Below are 20,690 nucleotides of genomic sequence, written 5' to 3' on the forward strand. Positions count from 1 at the left end.
CCTCAGCCAATAATAGGTTGGCTGTTGGCTCAGTGATTTACCTGGGCATACAGAAGGTTGGGCATTTTTCCTGTGCCAAAGAGTACACTACTCGCATAGAGATTACTCCTTCTAACAACATCTGTGCTCTTAGTTTGTACTGCTTCCAGCAGAAGGTACTTTTAGATATGGTGAGTGTCAGACATCAAATGTTTCAGTGTCTGTGGATCCTGTGGTGCAAAGACACACATGGATCTGTGCATGCATCCATCCTCCCTTTGTAGCTTTGTCACCAGACCATGGGTGTTCAGCTTTCAGCTTGTATATCTTGCCAGTAAAGCAGAAAATAGCCTTTTCCTGCCGTTTGCTTTTCCAAAATATATAAAGTAAAATAAAACAAGAAAAGTAAACCCACTTTTTTTTCAAATGTGTTTTCAAAGATTCAAGAGCTAAATTTACCCTTAAAGGGTTTGTACAACCTGCAAAATTACCAAAGAGAATGTATGAACAGGAATTCATTGGTAGTTTTTTCTTGGTTGAATTTGCACTAATTTGAGGCCTTTCTTCAGACAACAGTTAGCTTTGCTGTGCTTTGCTATCCACAGAAAGATAGTTTGAAATTTCTAGTTCAGAGTCTAGTTAAGAAGGCTACAAATACGGTTTCAAAGCAATTAACCTTCACTGACTCTTCATGTCTCTTACAGTGTAAATGTAAGAGCAATATTTCCAGAATGACATTTTTAAAAGGGACTTTAATTAAGGATCAACTCTGGAACCTTTCGTTCCAAAAGTACTCTCATTATCTTCATTGGGATTTTCATTTTGAGTAAGGACATCTCACACAAATAAGGCTTACTGGACCAAGTTAATGATTATAGCTGTTGTGGAACAAATCACTGGCTTTATCTACCTATACATTAACTTCACAGGTAATAAAAATTATAATGTATTAATCCTTGCTTATTTTTTGTTTTACAAATGAGATGACAAAGTGGTCAAAACCTTTCGTGAAAAGTGTCATAAATGAACCCTTACTGAGCTTGAAAACAAGCTGTATTGCTCTTACGAATATTCAGATCCTTGTGCATGTTGAAAATCTAACAAGGGCAGCAGAAACAGAACAGCTGAGGAAATTCTTCTACCTAACAGCAACAAGGGTTAAAAAACTTGCTAGAAAGCCTCTGCTCTATACAGTTCATAGCTCAGTAATGTCTGATAAATGTTTATGTGTACCTAGTTTGAAAATATCTTCAGCTCTGGCCCCTGTGAACTGAAATTTGAAGTGTGAGGTTCTTCACAGACTGAGAAAATCTTTCTCCTCTGAATTCTTCATTGGATGCTGTAGAACATGGAATAGATTTGATGGTTATTCTGTGAATATGGATTTACCACCCACATTCAGAAATAAGACAAACTGAAGCACAAAAATTTGAGGGGAAGAAATGTCCATAAAGCATGGGAGGAAGGGGTGGTGGTTAAAAGGGGTAAGTCCTACACTGAGCTGCCTGATTCTCACTGACAAGAACGACTCCTGTGATTTTTGAGATAAATTGGAACCTCCCTGGCATTGTCTTCATTTATGTCAATGTCCAACTGGGATACTGTAACACACAGATACAACTAGCTGAGATGTTCTCAACCTCTCAATGCCTTCCAGTCATGTCCGACTCTTTTTGTTTCCTGTGCCAGAGGCCCCTGCCCCCTTGATTATGGTGATGCTGCTCTTTCTGAGCCTACTCTACAGACAATTTCACAGAAAAAAACCTGAGTATTTGAGTTAAGCAAATGAAAAAAGCCCTATGATTTTTATGTCCAAAAATAAGCGAGGATTATTTTTTAAACTTTACCACATGCAATTCTATCCCGAAATAATGGTATGGTTAGGGATGGTCCAGGACATCCAGAGGATTCATTCTGGCATTCCTTTTTCACCTTTGCTGAACTCTAGCATCTCTTCTTCATCCATGTCTTCATGAATAACTTTGGAAAACGCTCAAGGGCGTGGTTTTAGCCCACTCTGATCATGGTGAGTTCTTCCTCTCCTCTCCCCCTCCTGCCCTCAGATGCCTTTTACTGGCACAAGACTGGGCAGGTCAGAACCTCTGCAGCTCATATTCTCACGTGTTTTAGGACTGCTTCAGCTAGTTCTGGAATAGGCAGAGTTCTTCATGGTAGTTATTATACAGAGGTGTTTACATCTGCTTCACAGACACATCTGGTTATTTCTTCTTGCCCATGTGAGATCAAAAGCTATAATAACACAATTGCTAAGTTTGCAAATGAATGCAAATGACTTAAGTGTTTCTTTAAACAAGTGATTCTTTCTTTGTTTTTAGAGTTTGCATAATCCTTGATTTTTGCCTTTTTGCATTAATGACTCATGAAAGTAGAAATGCCTAAATACAAAAAAAATACTAAATAAGTTCTCCAGAAAAGACGATGAAATGACTACCTCTAGTTGCGGTATGAGACAGTTGTGATAACAGATGGGCAAAATAACATTGTATTACAAGGAAAATAGATTAAGGTGTTATCTGGTTCCATGCTGCAAGTTTCCCAGATAAGGTGATTCAATTCTCAGTTGTATCCTACAAGAACTCATAGCTAAGTCAGAATGAAAATTACTGTGCTGTGTTTTGATATCTGTGAAGTTATCTTCACAGTTCTTTTACATTTATTCCTGTTTGGGAAGTGAGATCTTGGAAAGTCAGTCAGTAAAAGAAAATTAAATAAAGAGCAAAAATCTCTAATTGTTCATTTCTGTTTTACTCCTGCTTTTGTTTCTGCTGCTACTAAAACAGCCTAATACAGAGTTCCAGCTTCAGCTGAAAACAACAGTGTTCTACCTGCTTCAGAGTTTAGGTGGGGTTTTTTTAATATATAATTTCTATCAGCATTAAAACTTACATGATGACCGTAGTTCTTTTTTCTCAAAATGCTTTTAATAGTTATTACTTTACATACTGATTACTTTCAACTGAATTTGATACAGATGCAGCTGTAAAGATACATCTCTATACCTGCTTATCTTTATGCATCTGAAAGATAAGCTCAGTCTGACATACATTTTGAGTAACAGCAGCTTGAAATGGAATAGTGTCCCAAAACTGTTCCTATGCAGAAAAGGCAGTGGCCAGTGGACACCAATTGTATTTGCTGTGTGGTACCAGCCCACTGGTAAATCAGCGTGCACATGGTGGTCAGCCAATATGCATAAATCAAATTACTTTAGGTAGGTACTCTAGGGCATGCATAGGACTTTGGGAATAGTAGGGATGTGGGAGGAAGCCGGAAGTACTGACTACAGTAATGAGTAGATTGTAGACACAGAAATGGCCTGTGATTATCTGGGGTGAAGTGGCAAAGGAGACATGAGATAGTAACCTCTAGAAAACCAGGTTTCATTACTTCTGGAGCTCTTGGAGAAACTTGTCTTACATATCTTTACTATAGGATTTTTTTTTTTACTGTCTGCCTTTGAAGCAGCCCATAAGGAACTTATGTACACGTTGTATTGTATTGAAAATTCAGCTGAGAATTTTGATAATAAAGAAGGAGCATATGAAGTTCTCAAAGTCCAGAAGTTGAACTCCTTGTTTTTCAAAATTACTGTGGAGGTGCAAAGCCATATATTATTTCCCATGGGTAAAGATTCATTCTGAAAAAGCAGATTTTCATTTGAGTAAAATTATCTGAGGGGAAAACTGAGCAGTGAATCTCACATCGTGCAAAAGAGAAGATGATGTGAGTCCATGCCAAGCTCCTGATTAAGATGATCTCATTTAAGGCTGTATTTGTCTAGTGTGCTGTCTTACAGACCAATCTCTCTATGACACCTCTATGACCGTAACATTTTATTTATCAGTTTATTCAATTTTGCAGCTCTTCAAAAACACAGATGAGGAAAACAATATTGCCTCCTATCCACAGAGTTTGTTGGGTTTTATAAAAATACATTCAGACTCACCACAATTCTGTCTAACCTATTGAACATTGAACCAGAATATTAACTGGATAAATGGTGTCTGAAAGCTAATTTTCTGCTGTATTTTAGCTTCCAGGACCAAATATAGGAGTATATGATACTTTCCATTTCTAACATATTATTCAGTAATAGTTTTTGGTAAGAGTAGTTTACCAATAGATGTTTCCAGCTGGCTCATAATGGTAAAGTGTAACAAAAAGCCTGGAATAGAAATGGAATGTGAATTTCTACTGCTGCACTTACAAAGATATGCTTTTGCAAATTTTTGTGCAAGAATTTTGTGGTTTTCAGTGAATTACCTAAAAGTGATGCTTACCATAATGAGTACTTAAATATCTTCTATCTTTCTCCAGACTTCTCCATCTTTGTTAGATGTTCTTTGTTAGAGAATGAATACTGATACTGACAGCATCTCACCTGGCTAATCATCTCTTAATCAAGTGTCTTTAATCCTTCTTGCACTTGCTTACATACTGTAGATTTTTAGAGTGTCACAGAAAGTAATGGAACTAAATATTTGCCTTAAACATGTTATTATATGTTTCTGAGATGCCCTTGGTTTTTATTTTCATGTAGTTTCATAATACACAACAAAGACACTTTCTTCAATAATGCTACAAGAAGTAGAATTGTACACCATATCTTACAAAGAGTGAAATATGAAGAAGGGAAAAACAAAATTGGTAAGTACTGAGCAATGTGCTTTAAAATGTGTGATTAAAAAAAAGAAAGGAGAAGTCTTCCTGGGCTCATAACAGACTTTTCTCCTTCCTTTTTAATCACCTCAGTTTAGCCTGTTTACATCTCAACCACTGCTGTTGTGGGGGCTTTGCCTGGAAGATGTGATCACTTCCATGTAATATCAGTCAGCTTTCACAGGCATATGTCGCCACAGGGGATTTATCACCTCTGCAAGGGAAGAGGCTGATTTAAACAAGAAATATGAACAGATTACGAGCAGTGGAGAAGCAGAGAGACTCATGCAGGAAAACTTCTACTCTTTCATAAAAACTTGCTTAGAAGGATGGCAAGATTTGTGCTGCTCTACATCTCAGCCTACAGGGCTGCTCCCTGGATACCTATCCATCCCTAAGGGAGATGGAAGACTCTGTATCTCTGTTGTTGCTGTAAGTCAAAAGGGAGTTCACCACTGATGTCCTCAGTGCCAAGACTGCTGTGCATAACTGTGTCTTCACTTTCAATTAGTGAGTGGAGTGAACATTTGGAGTGGCACGTACACAGATCCAGGAGAGCAGGCAGTGACAGAGGAGGGATAGAATATGAAACAGTGGTCACCTGCCAAGTGGTACGGAGCACATACTGCTTGAGTACCACACAGAGAGAAACATAGAGACAATCTCCATAAAACTCTGCAGTCTCTTTCATTTCCCTGCTGTTTAAACCTCACCTTTCCTGAAGAGGAAGAGAAATATCCCAAAACTTCCCATGTTTCTTTCTTTCTCAGCTGCTGGGATGAGGGCAGCAATACCTCTAAGCAGAGCAGACGTTGCATCTGGTGCAAACACTTGCAGTCCCTGCCTACAGCAAGATCCCAATCCCTCACATGTCAGCTTGTGCTGTACCTACAGTGAACACAACCTTGCATTGATCGCTGGGCAGAGCAAAGCCCAGCTCAGCTGTACAAGTTTTACTTTTTTGCCAGAGGCACTGGAAGAAAGTATATTCTGCCAGGCAGGTACTGATGCCACCACAGAAAGTGCTATTCATATTGAATATTCATATTGATATGATATTCCCGTTGCTGTGTCCTTGCTGCTGTGTGTCCTCTGTGAATTAGGAAAGGAATCAAGACTCCACACCTCTTGGTCAATAGAGTTCAAACACCTTCACATTCTTAGTGTGGATATTTTGTTTTGCATTGCCTGGTAACTGCTCAATCCTATTTAGGTGATTTTCCAAGTGAAAAGCACCAGCATCTCAGCAGATATTAGTTCTCAAGGCTCTCATTGAAGAGGGACAAGCCCTGAGTGAGTGGGGTGTATGGTTACTTTTTTGTGCCACATAGGAATGATTTTGGTTCAGGTTCCTGTTTATTTTCTAGTCTTGCACTGCTGCAGCTTGTCTTCTTCCTTTTTGTCTGACCAGCAACTTTTGTAAGACATAAACTGAACATATTTTAGAAAGTTGTTATCATATGGAAATTAAGAGTTTCAGTTGCTTTAGTGGTCTGCAATTCAAAAATGTCGAGACCTTCCCTGAAATTTTTAGCTCCCAAGATATGCAGCTTTTCATCTAAACAGCTTTGTTAGACAATATTTTATGAGGTAAAACTTTAAACCTAGTGTGAAGTCTCCAATTTCACTGCAGTTACACTAAAGATGGATTTGGCGAACAAATCTTTAAACCTCCAGCATAATAAATGATAGATTCTGATTAATATTTGAACATGTCCTTCTTTTTATTATATCTTAGTTATCAAAATCTATAAAAGATTAGTTTTTCTACATGTATCTTGTACTGTCAATGGGCTTCAATCTTCATTTAGTCAGTTTATTATGAAAATGTGTTTTGCTTTTTGCTTAGCAATTTTTCTGCTCCTATTGGTAAATAATTGAATACTTTTGATTCTTAGGTCTGAATCGATTGCTCAGTAATGGCTCCTATGAAGCTGCATTTCCTCTTCATGAGGTACTTTTCTCAGTTTGTTTTTTTTTTCTTTTTGAACAGACATTTGCCACAAAATGAATTCTTAATTGTGTAATCATTTATCCTCAATCTTTTTAATGTCTGCCTCTGACATGTTTCCATTTATCGGTGCTTTTTTCCTTGGGGAAAAATTAGGGGTGTTTTCTTGCAAAAAGAGATGGGTAAAGAAAGTCCTTCTGGATCTATTCTGTAAAAACTATTTGAGTTGATATATCATTATGTTTTCAAAGAGGAAAAGCCATTATGCTCTGGGGTTTTTTTTGAGATTCTCCAAAGATTTTCTTTGTGTTTATAGCCTATGACTTGAATATAATTTATTATGAATATCTTAGGAAGAATAATCTCAAATCTTAGTGACATCAGTTGATATTTTTTTAATGTCATATTTAGCTTTTGGAGCACAAGTATGGAGTTTGAATAAATTGTGTTATCCATACTGCTAGTAAGAGTGATTTCTTAAATATTCTTTTTTGCTGCTGTTATTCATTAATGTCCAGATTTGTATTTTAGGGAAGTTACAGAAGTAAGAATTCAATAAAAACCCATGGGGCAGAAAACCACAGACACCTGCTCTATGAGTGCTGGGCTTCCTGGGGAGTGTGGTATAAGTACCAGCCACTGGATCTTGTAAGGTAAGACTCACTTGCTTTTATTATGTCACATTATAGATGCTTTGAGCACGGGTTGTTTCACTTCTGCCAAAACCATGAAAAGTTCCGTTAATTCATTAAAAACTGATCCTGAAGTCATGGGAAACCATTTAGTTCATGGTGCCACTACATCCAAAGATGTATATATAGAAAAGCTTGTACAAGGACTTGAAAGTGAAAGAAGTTTCCTTCTAGAGTTTCCTGACACCATAATTTGAAATGAAGTGTTTGCAGAATATTTAAGAGAGAAAAAAAGGAAGAGAGAGATCTGCAGAGCCTGGATATACCTGATTAGACATCTGTCCACAGGAGGAGTTCTTCCTCCTTGGAGAACGGCTCTGGTGAATGACAGGTTCTCATCAACTAGATTTTCTTCTTCCGAAAAACAACTACAGAATGAGCTCTGGATGAAGTTTCATGATGCTTACAAATGGCACAGAGCAGAACTGACAGTTCTGAATGTGCTACCGTATCCAGCAACACTAGTGGTGGAAGTCTCCTCTGTACCACTGCCCTTTAATTCAGACCAGCTACATCACCACTGTCTGGAGTTTTATTCATCTTGGAAGTAGTCTGCAAAGAAAAAAAACACAAGGAAGCTGAGATGTGATTCCGAGTTCTTATAGGCCTCTTAAATAGTGCTTTCAAATAGCCTTGCATGCACTAATAGAGAATTACATATTTCTTGCGCATATAGAGAGAGCCAGAGCCTTTACTTATCGTGTTGGCAGAACTATTATTGGACAGTAATGGGATTTTTCTACTTGAAGAGAGGAATACAGAGCTTCAAGAGCCTATTAATAAAGTCTTCAGATGTGTCAGGAGCACTGAAGACACATTGGCCATCAGGAAGGGTCATTCACAACATGCAGCTGGTCCAGCATATTAATTGCCTCTTTCATAAGTCCTGTAACTAATAGAAAACTTTGCTCTTATTTATTCTCAAAATTGTTTCCAGATGAAAGATTTCTAGAGGGTGGCCCTGGAGACAGACAGTGTTACTGATTAAGGCCATATAAAAACTATCCATTTCATAAAACAGAGAGTTTCATTTCCATGGATAAAAAGTTCACCAAGAAATACAATAAAAAATTTTACTGAGTCATGTAATTTTTTAATGCTTTACAAAATAATTTATTAAATCTCATAATTTAATCCCAAAAGCTTTTTATTTCTTTTTTAATACACTGAATAGAAATATGGAATTTTTGTCAAATTACACAATAGAAATTGCTGATTTATGGGGGAGCCAACAGTTACACTGAAGGGGATTTTTGCTTTCAATTTCCCAGTACACAATAAGATATTAATATCACAGTATAAATAACTTATCTCTAGAGAGTTTTCTAATCATTTGTCCATAGTGGTCAAGGCTTGTTCTTGTTTGTGAAAGTGCTGTTGAGGCAATATCTGGTGTTTCGTTTAATTTGATGATCAGGCATCTGAAAGGTTTTTATTAAGTATGAGAATAAATGATAACAGAGTAGGCAATGTTAGAGATATGATTATTCTGGACCTTGATAGCAACCTTCTTGAGTAGACTGAGTTTAAAATTTAAGATTTTTTAAGAAGCTTTATTTTTTCATCAGACAGATTTTTTTTAATTCTGTTAAAAACAAACAAAAGAAAGGCAATTGCTACAAACCCCCTATCTGAGGTCATGAGTGTCCTGTGGTTGCCGAGTAGGTGTTTGCCCAAAGAGGAGAGGGGCAAGGGCAGTAGTGAGATTCCCTGAGCACTGACAGCAGCCTGAGTCACAAGCCACCAAACTCAGCAGGTCCAAAGCTGCAGCCCCAGCCCAGTCTGCTGTTTGCTGCCTGGAACACATCCACAGCTGTGATGAATTCACTGAAGGAGGGGTGACACAATAGGGAAAGGGGATGCCTTTTTCTTCTCACTTCACAGATGCTGGATTACTCACATTTCCTCAGCTCCTGCTGAATTTTCAGAGTATTCAAAGATTTAGGAGGAGATAAAGAAATGTGAGTAATCCAGCATCTGTGAATGAACCTTCCATGCCTACTGCCACTCTCAGCAGTTCATATGTGTATTGAGCTGGAGATTTTTCCTTGAAGAACTGATAACACCAGCAAGACCTGCTGTTCATTTTGCTTGGAAGCGTCTCAGCAGGCACACTTTAAAAAGAAGCTTTTTTCATGTCAGTTCTACAGCAGGAAAATCTTTTTTTATCCCATAACAAGAGTTATGTGGGGTTGTGCTTGAAGGGTGTAGTGTTGTCATGTATACAAAAGGAGTGTCTGGATGTTGATTCTTCCACAGACATCTGACCAGAACTTACACTTCTAGTTAATATTATGCTTTGGAAAGGCTAAGAAGTAAATTAGATGTAGATAGTCCAATTATGTCATTAATTGATATGATATTTCTACCTTAAAGTCAAGTTGCCTCAATGGTAAGTGAAAATGTTTATGCTTCTTTGCTGTTTTATTTTTTCCTTAGCTGTTAAAATGAAGTTTCCATCTCCTGTGCTGCCCATTTGGCAACTCCCAGATTTCATTTAATCTCATCAGCTGGCTGTTATGGAGATACTAGTCACTAAAAATAAATGAGAAAAAGTCATTTGAGGGGAATTGCATGATTCTGCTTCTACTCTGCTTTGAAACATGTGGCAGTATGGCATAATTTATGCATAATTTATGCAGACTAAGCATAATTTACAAAGCCAATCCTGCTAATCGACAGATGTGGTACCATGACTTTAATTACACATCTCTTGGAATTTAGTGTCTATAGATATTTACAAGAATAATTTATGAGCCTTAGAATTGATTGTAATCAGAAAGAAACAGGACTTATTATATTTATATGCTCTGGGACCATGTAAATCAATGGAAACAGTTACAGTGATTCCTGGGGACTTTGGATCACCTCCTCACACTTACGTGCATAGCTGTTTCCCTCCTGATTGTGCACAAATTGCTCCTGCTGCTGCCTGTGCATGTAATTCACAGGACAAAAACAGAGGGAGAAAACTATGGTTTTTAAGTGGTTGTAAAGCTATCTAAATGAGCCTGGAAGCAAAAACTGATGCCTGAGCAACTTGCATTTTGCTCCATTAAATGTCTTGACTGCAAGCTGACTACTCCCTTTCAATCTCCTGTCAAGCCTTCCTACCCACCCCATTGGTTCTGTTGTGAGAGCTTCATATGTCCAAAACACCTGCTGGAAAGCTCTAGTTTCTGTGATGTAGAAGGTTCTGTACAGAATTTCATTCTTACTTGCAAAAGGGTTAATGAAAATAGATAGGTTCTTGGCTTGAGCCCTGATCTGTCTATATTCTAGATCCATGAATATTCTAGATCCTTCCTTCTAGGCATGCTGAAAGCAAAATATTCTGTAATAAAGGTCATTAAACACAGCATAATCCAATATCACATTTCACAGGTCTGAAATTAGACTTTGTAGCTTACTAATTTTCAAAAATGTGCCTTATTGATAAATATTGATATTGAAATCTTAACCCAATTAAGACATGGCTCTACCATTGGAATGGGTTGAGGGGATATACAGTTCACCTCTAAGGTAACTGGTACTGAAGGGCTATGATACAGGCTAGCTTACAACTGAGAAGCTGAAATTGTGTTTTTATTATTATTTTGATGGTACAGCATATATAAGGATAGGAGAGATGGATTATTCTATTAGGTGCTTGGGGGTTTTTATGTCTCTGCTTTTTAGGTTAGTTGTGGAGAAAATTTTCTGTGGGAGAACCATTAAAAATTCAAACAATTTTTTTCTGTCCATATTAATAATCTGAAAAATTGGATAGTAATAAATTAGCAAAGTTAACAAGAACACAAGGATGTTACCAATGCTGGAAAATTTCAAAGAGGCCTTGACATGAGCAGAATGATAACACGTGAAGTTTAGGTAGAAGTAATGCACAGTTATGCATTCTAGAAAAAACCTCTGGAATTCCTTGTGTACATTGCTGAGCTCTGGCTCAGAGAGAACTGCCATCAGTGAGGCAAGCTATATGAAATTTCTGTTCTTTACATAGCGACAGAAAGAAGAAACAAAGAGCTTGTTCTTCAAACAAGTATTTGGGGCAAATTGAAAGGAGTGACAAAGGTATCTCTAAACCTTTTTCATGCCCTGAGGGTCATGATGGTCCAGCTGAATTACATATTGAAATAAATGTAGACCTGCTCTGAATATGGTACCTAGGAAGGCCTCCAAAGACCTTCTTACTGGCATAGTTTGTTTCCATAGCACTTAACTGAGTGGTATCTGAGCAGAGACTAAAAGGAGAAATATGCTAACTATGGGCCCAGAAGACATGATATATTAACTTGATCCAGATGCAAATTCCAGCAGTACAGCATGTGCCTGTGGAATATCAGCTGTGTTGCAAAGGGCAATAATGGAATATCAAGGTTGTTTCTCCATATTTAAACCAATATGTATCAAATATCAACATCTTTCATGCATTTTTAGGACCCAGCTCAGATGGCTTTTCCTTACTTTTCAGAGATGGGTTGCTCCCCGTCATGGACAGTCTTCTTTATGCACACACTGAACCTTGCTTGGGTCTTCATCTAGGATGAAGGTGTTTGATCTCAAAGATGGAAAAGAATACTATGATTTGCACTGTTAGATTGAAGGACTCAACAGGATAGGAGATGGGTTTTGCCATTAGTGCTTCTCAGCTAGAGGGTTGGAGCCAGGAAGCATTCATCCTTGAGGGTAGGGAATGATGTGAAAAAATAAAGCTTGATGAAGGTTAGGTTGACTTCGCTACTTTGAACTATGTACATGGAGAAAAATAGTTTATAAATATTTAGTGAAAGTAAGGTCAAAATGTGAGTTTGCCTTTTTGGAGGTGCAGGCACAGATTGACATCCTAGGTGCCAGGAAAATGGTCAGGACAAAGGTTTCATTAATACTCTTAGGTCTTAAAATACAGTTTGCAGTGTGGTTTTTTTACAGTCAGACCTGCTGCCCTTGTCAGAACTGAGCATGTTATTGTTAGCTTACTATCTCTTTAGCCTATGAATTTGAGTCTGTTAAATAACAGAAGAACAAAAACAAAATGACAATATCTGGGTTCTTATGCAGAGGTGGTAAACTCAAATGAAAATAGTCACTGCAGGTCAGTATCTTCCAGCAGAGCATGAGCTCAGGGCAGAATTTCTCAAACAGGAAATTTTTAATAACAACTTGAAAACTGCTAATTTTCTGCAGTCCAGACCAAGCGTCCTCTGGTGCATCCAGCGCTAGAGACAGACCTAGGTCTTTCCATTCTCACTGAGAAAGTTTGGCCAACAATGTTCTCTGATAGCATAGAGGAGCCAGCAGTGCTGGCTCACTGCATTTACTCTCTGGATAGATCAGAAGTTGCATCATTAGGGTGAAAATGGGTTTCCAGCAGTGACTATTTTCAAATTGAGTGGATATGAAAGTTTAAGTCTGAAACACAAGCATGTCATTTTGCCTCATTCATTTAAACCAATCTTGCAAATAGTCCCCTAAAATCTCAGCCTACTGTGCACAAGACATCAGACACAGGACAATACACGAGCCTGCTCCTCTGCTGCTGATGCTCCTCTCCTCCTCAGCAGGTTTTTGTGTGCTTGATGTATTGATACAACACATAAATAAAGGTTTGATTGTGTTTGGGAGGAGGAAAAGTGCTAATGAATATGTAGCAAAAAGGAACTTTCTGGCCACTTTGCTGCTAGTTTTTGAGCAATATATTTAATAAATTAGGATCAATTAAGATGGCTTTCCTCAAATCATTGCAAAATGATGGACCTTACATGCACTACACTTTCCACCACAGTAGAATAATGAAATTAATTTTCCAAGAATGGAGCTAAGAAAATAAGTAATCAAATGAAAATAAACTGTATTGGAGAATGAACTCTGGTTAACTGATTTCTTAGAAATAATTTGAGCTCAAATAATTTCTGCTGTTGTAGAAGTTTTAGGGATAAAACTGATTTCAATACAATTATTTGGGCAGTACATTCACACAGCCAAAAGGCAAAGCAGATCATCAATTTCCAGAATACAAAGAACTAGCTTTTTAGAAGTAACTCAGTGTTTCCTTTATGAGGTCTCCACTCATCTAACTGTAAACTGTGGTTATTGAATTTTTGAATTAATGTTTTAAGTTCATTCCTGGGGCAGGTCCCTCAGTGTGGATTTAGAAGCTTAGTTGAAGGCTTTTTCTTCTCTTTAATCTACTCTTCAGATATGATAGAAATATTTTTGTTCTAATAATGAGCAAGATTAAGTAGATTATACTAATTAGCAGGTAACTTTGCTGTGTTGTGTTTTAAAACAGACGGTACTTTGGTGAGAAAATTGGGCTGTACTTTGCCTGGTTAGGCTGGTACACAGGGATGCTCTTCCCAGCTGCCTTCATTGGATTATTTGTCTTTTTGTATGGAGTCACCACTTTGAACCACTGCCAAGTCAGGTAATGTGGGAACTTTTATAAAGAAATTGCAGCTGTGGGTTACTATGAATAATTTAAGAGATCTTCCCACAAGCTGTTAATTATTTCATTTTGTACCGTTGAATGAACAATCAAGAAAAGACTGTGTAGTTCTCATAAGGTACCCAGTATCAAACTTCCCATGTTTTATGCTCTTGAATTGGGATGAAAGGAAATGCTTCTTGCCCAATTCCAGTTGCTAGTGGTGCTGGCAACTCAGAAACTTCATTACTCTTTAACAGGCCAGCACAAGAGTGGGGATTTTTTGCTCTCTAAAAGGCCTTTCCCAAAGATCCACCAGAGAGAGGCATTTCTCAGATGAAGAAACCCCTGGACCTTCTGCTGAGAGCTGCATCTCTAAGTTTTTGTGCACTTAAGCCACAAGAATAAGTCAAACTGAACTTTGTCTGCAGTTATGCTCAACCTCCCCCTACCAAAAGTCACTCTGACTCAAGGAGTAGCTGGAAATGGTAAAGAGATTCTGCTAGGTTGTCCCTGGAGAACTGCACTCTGCAGTTATGACTGTAAACGCTGTAGTCTTAGACAGTCAACAAATATTAATTATACACATGCAGTTATGAACATCTTGGCTTCAGTTACAGACCAGTTTTGTTCAATAAGTGACTGAATATTAGCAAAGCCTATCAATCCATTTTCAGACAGATTGCTGTGCAGATTGTTGTAGTAATCAAGCTATTAATTTTTGTCTTTTCTATTTTTCCAGTAAAGAAATCTGCCAAGCTACAGATATCATAATGTGTCCTATATGTGATAAATACTGCCCCTTCATGAGGTTGTCAGACAGCTGCATTTATGCCAAGGTATGTTTTAGGCTATGCAAATCAAGGTGCTTCCTGATAAAAGCATGAATTTTGCCTTTTGCATTTGTCTTTAGTGAGCTTGGGTAGATAAAATCTTGAAAGGACAGATCAAGTTCAGCCAACATTAACATTGTCTTTCACCAATACTTAGTTTGGGTTGTAAAACATTTGAATGCTATTTGCACTTAGAGATTCAGCAGCCTCGGAGGTCGTGTCCTAGAGCTATGTGTTATGGTGTCCTTGACATCAGTCTTTGTCTTCTCATCCATCCTCTGTATGTGGCTCCATAACATTAATGCTTTGGGTCTGAAATGATGCTCACACCTGGTGTTGGCAGGGGTCAGTCCCAGGCCAGGATGGCAAATAGTCCTGTCAATTCACAGGTGGATTTCACATGTCAAGGGAAGGATCCTTAGGATTGTCAGGCCAGCTAAACTCATGATCACATTAATTTTAGTAGGTGAAAATAGAAAATAAAGGCTTATTATCACAAATTGATCACATTATTAATATATCTTTCAGGTAACCCACCTTTTTGACAATGGAGCTACTGTCTTTTTTGCTGTTTTCATGGCAGTCTGGGGTAAGTTTTCATTTTGATATTAAGTAATTGCACCATCTTTTTCTTAAAGGTTGTGATACAACATAGGCCTTTTTATTTTCCAGCACACTTTTTTTTCTGACACTAAGAATATAGGCTTGAGACTTTTCTGTTTCTGCAAAAGGAAGATGGAATTGGTTGAGCCAAATTTTTATTTGATAATAATTTTAATTAAAACAAAAACATGAATGCAGTTATGTAGTGTCTATGTAGATTATATATAGAATTCTGTGGAGATTTCTAACCATTTTTAAATCCGTTGGTACTAAGGCCTTCTCTCTACTACTGCTCAGGGCTTCTCTTACCTTAGGGCAGCTCAATTTAGTGTCAGTATTAAAATGAGGTGTGTATTGTTTCCCCACCTTGCAGAAAGGCAGTAAAACTTAAAGCCATGTAAGCTGGTTGCAGTTAAAGCAAACTCTGATGAAATAAATAAAAGATTTCATTGAATGGTAAATTGATCCGAATGTGGTCTAACTGTTGCTATGGAGGCTGAATTTTGCCCATAGAAATGTTCTATTTTTGGCTCAACTATTTTCCCTACTATGTCATGTAGGCAGAATTGAAGGCAAGAGGAATCAGTAATTTCTGTCAGCACAAAAAATTATTTCAAACGGTCCCTAAACGTGCCCAGGCTCTTAGCTGCTACCAAGCCATTCTGGGAGAAGGTTAACAGCTATAGAAAATGGCTCAATGAGGTGACACAAAACCAGCATCCATCTCACAGCTCCAGGTCCTTGAGCTATCTGGATTTGGTCATGGTTCTCCTGTTCTTACTCACACATCTCCAACTGCTTTGGAAAAGTGTCCACGTAATTTTTATAATCTTCATTTTAAACTGCAAATCTCTTTACTGAACCACAAGAAATATCCAGGAGGCAACATAAGAACCACCAGGACAACATAGATTAGCCTACCTGTCTATCCCTGTTCCTTCCTCCAAAACTCCAGTTTTGTCTTATTTAACTAATTAAATTAGGTCGTATACCAATCAAGCCTATTTATGCCTATTTCATGTAATACTGACAATATTAAGATATTGCAAATCACATTTAGGAAGAATCTACAGGTCATACAGATTTTATGTATCTGCCTGATAATTCATCTTTGTTTTAGAGCTACATAGAGCTAAGAATCACCAAAAATTTCTAGGCCTTAAAGAGTCCTTTTAGATGTTTACTCAGCTTTTCCAATATCCTTCTCCATGTGTTCACTGAAGTTGAGAATTTCCAAGACAGTGTACAGTCAGGGACACCTCTAGGTAGGAAAAGTGATGGGTTAACACTGCTGAACATTTATGTCAGTGTTCCCAGCTGCTGGTGAGCATGTCTTTGGAGTGCAGATTTTTGCAGCAGTGCTTTTGTTCCTTCTTAACAACAACAGTGCTTTCAGAAAACAGCTGTGCTCACAGCATGGCTTCTGCGTCTTAGCAGGGCCCAGATCCAGGGCTGTAGGAAAAGCAACTCTAGGTGAGGGGAGGCCCTCACAGAGGTAACCATGCCCAGTCCTGCCTTGCGGTCGCTGCCTTTGAGGAGACTGAGGAGGCTGAACATGCCTGCCTACAAAATGTTGTAGCCCCTCTCTCTTTCCTCTCTTTAGTCAACTCTGGTTGACTCTCATGCATCTCACTCTGGTTAGCCTCTCCTTGCTCCCCCTCCTTCAGCATCACTGTCAGACTCCCAGACCCAATTCCCTCCAGCAATCTCTACACCAGCCTGCCAGGACTGAGAAATGCACTGCCCACCCATGCATCTACAGCACCTAAGGCCACAGTGAGATAAGAAAAAATACAATAGAAGCTGCCCCCTGCATGATTTGGCTACTGGAGAAGAGACTATAGGACAGCAGCTGGTGTGAGAGCTTTCGCCACCACTTTTGTTGGCTTACACTGTACTTGTGAGCTGGCTGCCAAGAGGGAGGGAGGGGCAGCACCAGGAGGAGGTGTGAGTGTAAGGTGTGGTTTGGGGAATGGGGCAATCCTATGGCTCCGCACAAACCGTACTTCCTTAAAGACGACTTTGCAGAGAAAACAGTGAGATTGTGGAGGTATTTTACATGCAGATAGGGCTAAAGCAACATTCGAATAAGGGAAGTCACACTTTCCAGGGATTTTCTGGTACTGTATTTAGGAGTTGGTTTACTGCCTGTGTTAAATGGGTTTTCAGTCTGCAACAGGCCTATTGGCAGCTGTAGGCCTTGCCATCATCACAGTAAATCATAGAGGAAGAGAAGAATCAATAAGAGTAGTTTGGTTGTGGAAATGCTTTTGCTGTCAGCATGAAACAACTGGCAACCACATAAAATATTGGCTGTGAAAAGTTCAGCCTTCCAGATGATCCAGTTTGACAGACACTAACATATTAAATAATTATGGCAGAGCTTTCATAAAAAGAGAACAAAAGAAAAAAAAAGGCAGATAGAACTATGCTACCTCTTTAGCCAGAGTTTACACACTGTTTTATTATTATCCAAAGTATTTTCTTCACTGTCTTTAGATCCATTAGTAAGCTCCCATCTCGAGAGAGAAGCCTCAGCCATTTGCTTGGGAGCTTCAAAACCAGGTGTGGCTAGATTGGTCTTTCCATGAAGAGGTGATCTGTATGGTGCTTTCCTCCTTTTACTCTAAAGACCTCTTTAGTTGATGAATTAAGCGGTTTGCTCCCATTTTAAATATAAATAAAATGCATCTCCAAGTGATGAGCAAACTGCTGTGGCCAGGCTGCAGAGAGGAATTACCATGACAAATACCAGCAGGGGCTGCTTGATTTGTGGAGCAGCAATGAGCCTGACTGTAGGGCTCTGAAGCTCAGGGACCCATCTTTTATAATGCTTCATTGTGGCATGAGTGAGACCCATCAAAGGTTGGAATTGTTAAGTGCACCAGAAGATATTGGAATAGAAATACACTTTTCTTCAAAAAATATATTGACCCTCCACCTCACTTATTTAATTTCTGCCTGGTGTAAGCAAAGAAGTAAAAGTAATTGATGCAATAGAAAAAAAGCATGGTACTTACCAAAGTATATCTGACAGCCATATGACTTAAAGCAACTTTCATTTTTAACTGATGTATCAAAAGACAAAAGGTAGCCTCCCTTCAGTGCACTTCAGGAATTCATTAGTAGTTTGTATAAGGTTTTCGGTATTGAAGGTTTTGTTGAAAGGAAATACCCTTTCAAACTGATTGAATCTATAAATCTCTGTGGTTTATAGGAAGAAGTAAATCCCTGTAATCACCAACAGTTTTAAAGATTTTTTTATTGGTGAACAGATTGTCATTGGTGCTCATTGAGATGTGATCATCTCAGAAGCTGGAAAATAATTTTTTCTTTTAAGAATCTCTAGTCTTGATGACATTTTCCAGATGTTCAAAGCTTTCAAAAATAGGGAAACAATATCATATTTTGTGTTTCTGTGCTAGGGGGAAACACCTACACTTTGTTCTTTATATATGCCTTGAGAAATGTTGGGCTCTAGGATAAAGTAGATCCCGTACCTAAGAAAAGTTCCTCTCTTTTTACTGCCTAAATGAGATTCTTACCAAAGACAGAAAATGAGAGAAAGATCTCAATTCAAAATAAATGTAGACATTCAAAGTGAAGGAAAAAAGTAATTCTCATTAGAAAAATCTAGGTAAATTTGACACTCAATTGACTGTCACCATGTTTCAATAAAGCCAGATGGAATTGTAGATTTTGCTTTTCAAATTGAGGTACTGGGGAAACCTGTTGCAAAGATATTACTGTCTAGATGTTTCCTGAAGGTCTATAGCAAAATTCTGTAACTTTTCAATAGGAAAGTCCAGCTATTTATCATTTCTAAAGCATTGCTGGAGACAGGGTAGGCTGCTGGTAGCTCCTCTCTGTGCACATCTTTGGGGGACTAAGGGATGCAAGAAAAATCCTTTTTGAAATTTCTTCCTGTGTAGAATGTTTCCTTTGATAAAGGAAGTAGCTTTAGAACACTTACTGAAAGGCAAAATTGGGAGGAGAAAAAGAGGCCTGGCATGAAGAGTTTAACACTTTTTTCAAGCAGTAAGAAATGCCAACATAAAACAATTTTTTTTTGTATGTATCTTTTAGTCTAATAAAAGATATTACTTTCCTACAAATCTTGCCTCTAGCATAAAACATTCACATTGATCTGCTCTCTGAGGAGATAGAAGTTAAGGATGTTCTTCAGCAATACTCCTGGTTTATAGAATATATTCTAGGAGTCAGGATGGATATATTAAATGGTGCTCTGAAATACAGTAGAGAGAGGATTTCTGAGAGAAGGTCAGGATAAAGCTATTTGCTACAAGAGGCCATTTGCATTATGAGATAAGATCACAACTTGTTACAAAAGCATCTGAGGAAATGATGTTAAGACAGCTGTTTGTACAAGTGGATATTGAGGACTCAGCTGCAAGGTTGAGCTCTGAAGTAGTACAAACATAGTACAGCAAAAGTTAGTAAAAGATCTGGGAGCTAAGGCCAATGAGAAATTCAAAATTGCAAGCAGGAATTTTGGAGAAAATTCAGTATCTGATTTAAGCACACAAATGGGAAAATGCAACTGTGTCCTACTGAATGTCAAAGTCAGAAAAGAATGCTGAAGTTTGTATAGAGTATTAGTAGTTAAAATTACAATTAGAAAATAAGCAGAGAAATTTGAAAATGCAGTATTTTTAGAAGACATCAATAGTACAGTGAATCAATCAAAGATGGTTATTTATAGCACATTTTAAAATATCTAGCAAGGGAAAACTTCGTACTGACCTGAATAGAGGGAGGAAAGTGTAACACAGTGAAAGCTAAAACAGCATTGTACAGAACATCACATTTGCTACTTAACAATTAGAAAATAACTTTCTAAAGGAGCTTCAGGAACTGCACATGCTTACTCTGACAGGTGCTAAATATGCTAAACATAATATGTATAAATTCCTCACTCCAGGTGTGGGAAAAACAAGAAAGAAAATAAGTATTGTTCAACAAAGATGTATCTGAGAGGTTTGTGCCCGGAACTCAAACACCTACTGGAGTTCTGCTGCCAGCAGCTTTTTGGAATGGAATCAGGCTTCTTTCTCCTAGGTTTCCAAAAAGTGCAGGACTACTTGTTAAGCCTGTACAAAATAATTCAATATGAGCTGATAGGACAGAAGCAGTTCAACCAGAAGAAAAAATCAAGGAATGAACCTTGTGGTGGTTCAGCAGCAGCGGAGCCTCATTAGCACTTAACTAGTTTTGCTGATCACAACAAATCATACTGCAGTTATTACAAACATTTATAGAAACATTAGTCTCATGGCTCTTTATTAGACTAAAATCAAAGTGGTTGTTACTTGGTGTAACACAATTCCAGCTTTCAGAAAAAGAATTACATGATATATGAAAATGCCATCAAACCAAATATTTGCTTCCTTACACATGCTTTTGATACCTTACCTTGTCTGCTTGTAGTGTTCATTTCCTAAATATACCTTAGCTGCACTGGGTAGTACAATAAAACATAATTCTTACTGTCTAAAAATTAACTTTTG

General features: G+C 38.0%; 1 protein-coding gene across 7 annotated transcripts in view; it reads left to right on the forward strand.

The window, feature by feature from the left end:
* The window catches only part of ANO4 (anoctamin 4), a 178,266-nt gene that overhangs the window by 120,370 nt on the left and 37,206 nt on the right, over positions 1 to 20,690 (forward strand). For all 7 annotated transcript variants that reach the window (XM_042026794.1, XM_042026827.1, XM_042026783.1 and 4 more), the window contains 6 exons: positions 4,541 to 4,647; positions 6,558 to 6,613; positions 7,142 to 7,263; positions 13,592 to 13,726; positions 14,469 to 14,565; positions 15,088 to 15,148. In XM_042026794.1, coding sequence (XP_041882728.1) covers positions 4,541 to 4,647; positions 6,558 to 6,613; positions 7,142 to 7,263; positions 13,592 to 13,726; positions 14,469 to 14,565; positions 15,088 to 15,148 — 578 coding nt within the window. The remainder of the gene's footprint in view (positions 1 to 4,540; positions 4,648 to 6,557; positions 6,614 to 7,141; positions 7,264 to 13,591; positions 13,727 to 14,468; positions 14,566 to 15,087; positions 15,149 to 20,690) is intronic.

Source organism: Corvus kubaryi, unplaced genomic scaffold, assembly GCF_017639235.1.
Source record: "Corvus kubaryi isolate FWS band 111438036 unplaced genomic scaffold, C.kubaryi_AGA036_p1.0 129, whole genome shotgun sequence".
Classification (NCBI taxonomy): Eukaryota; Metazoa; Chordata; class Aves; order Passeriformes; family Corvidae; genus Corvus; species Corvus kubaryi.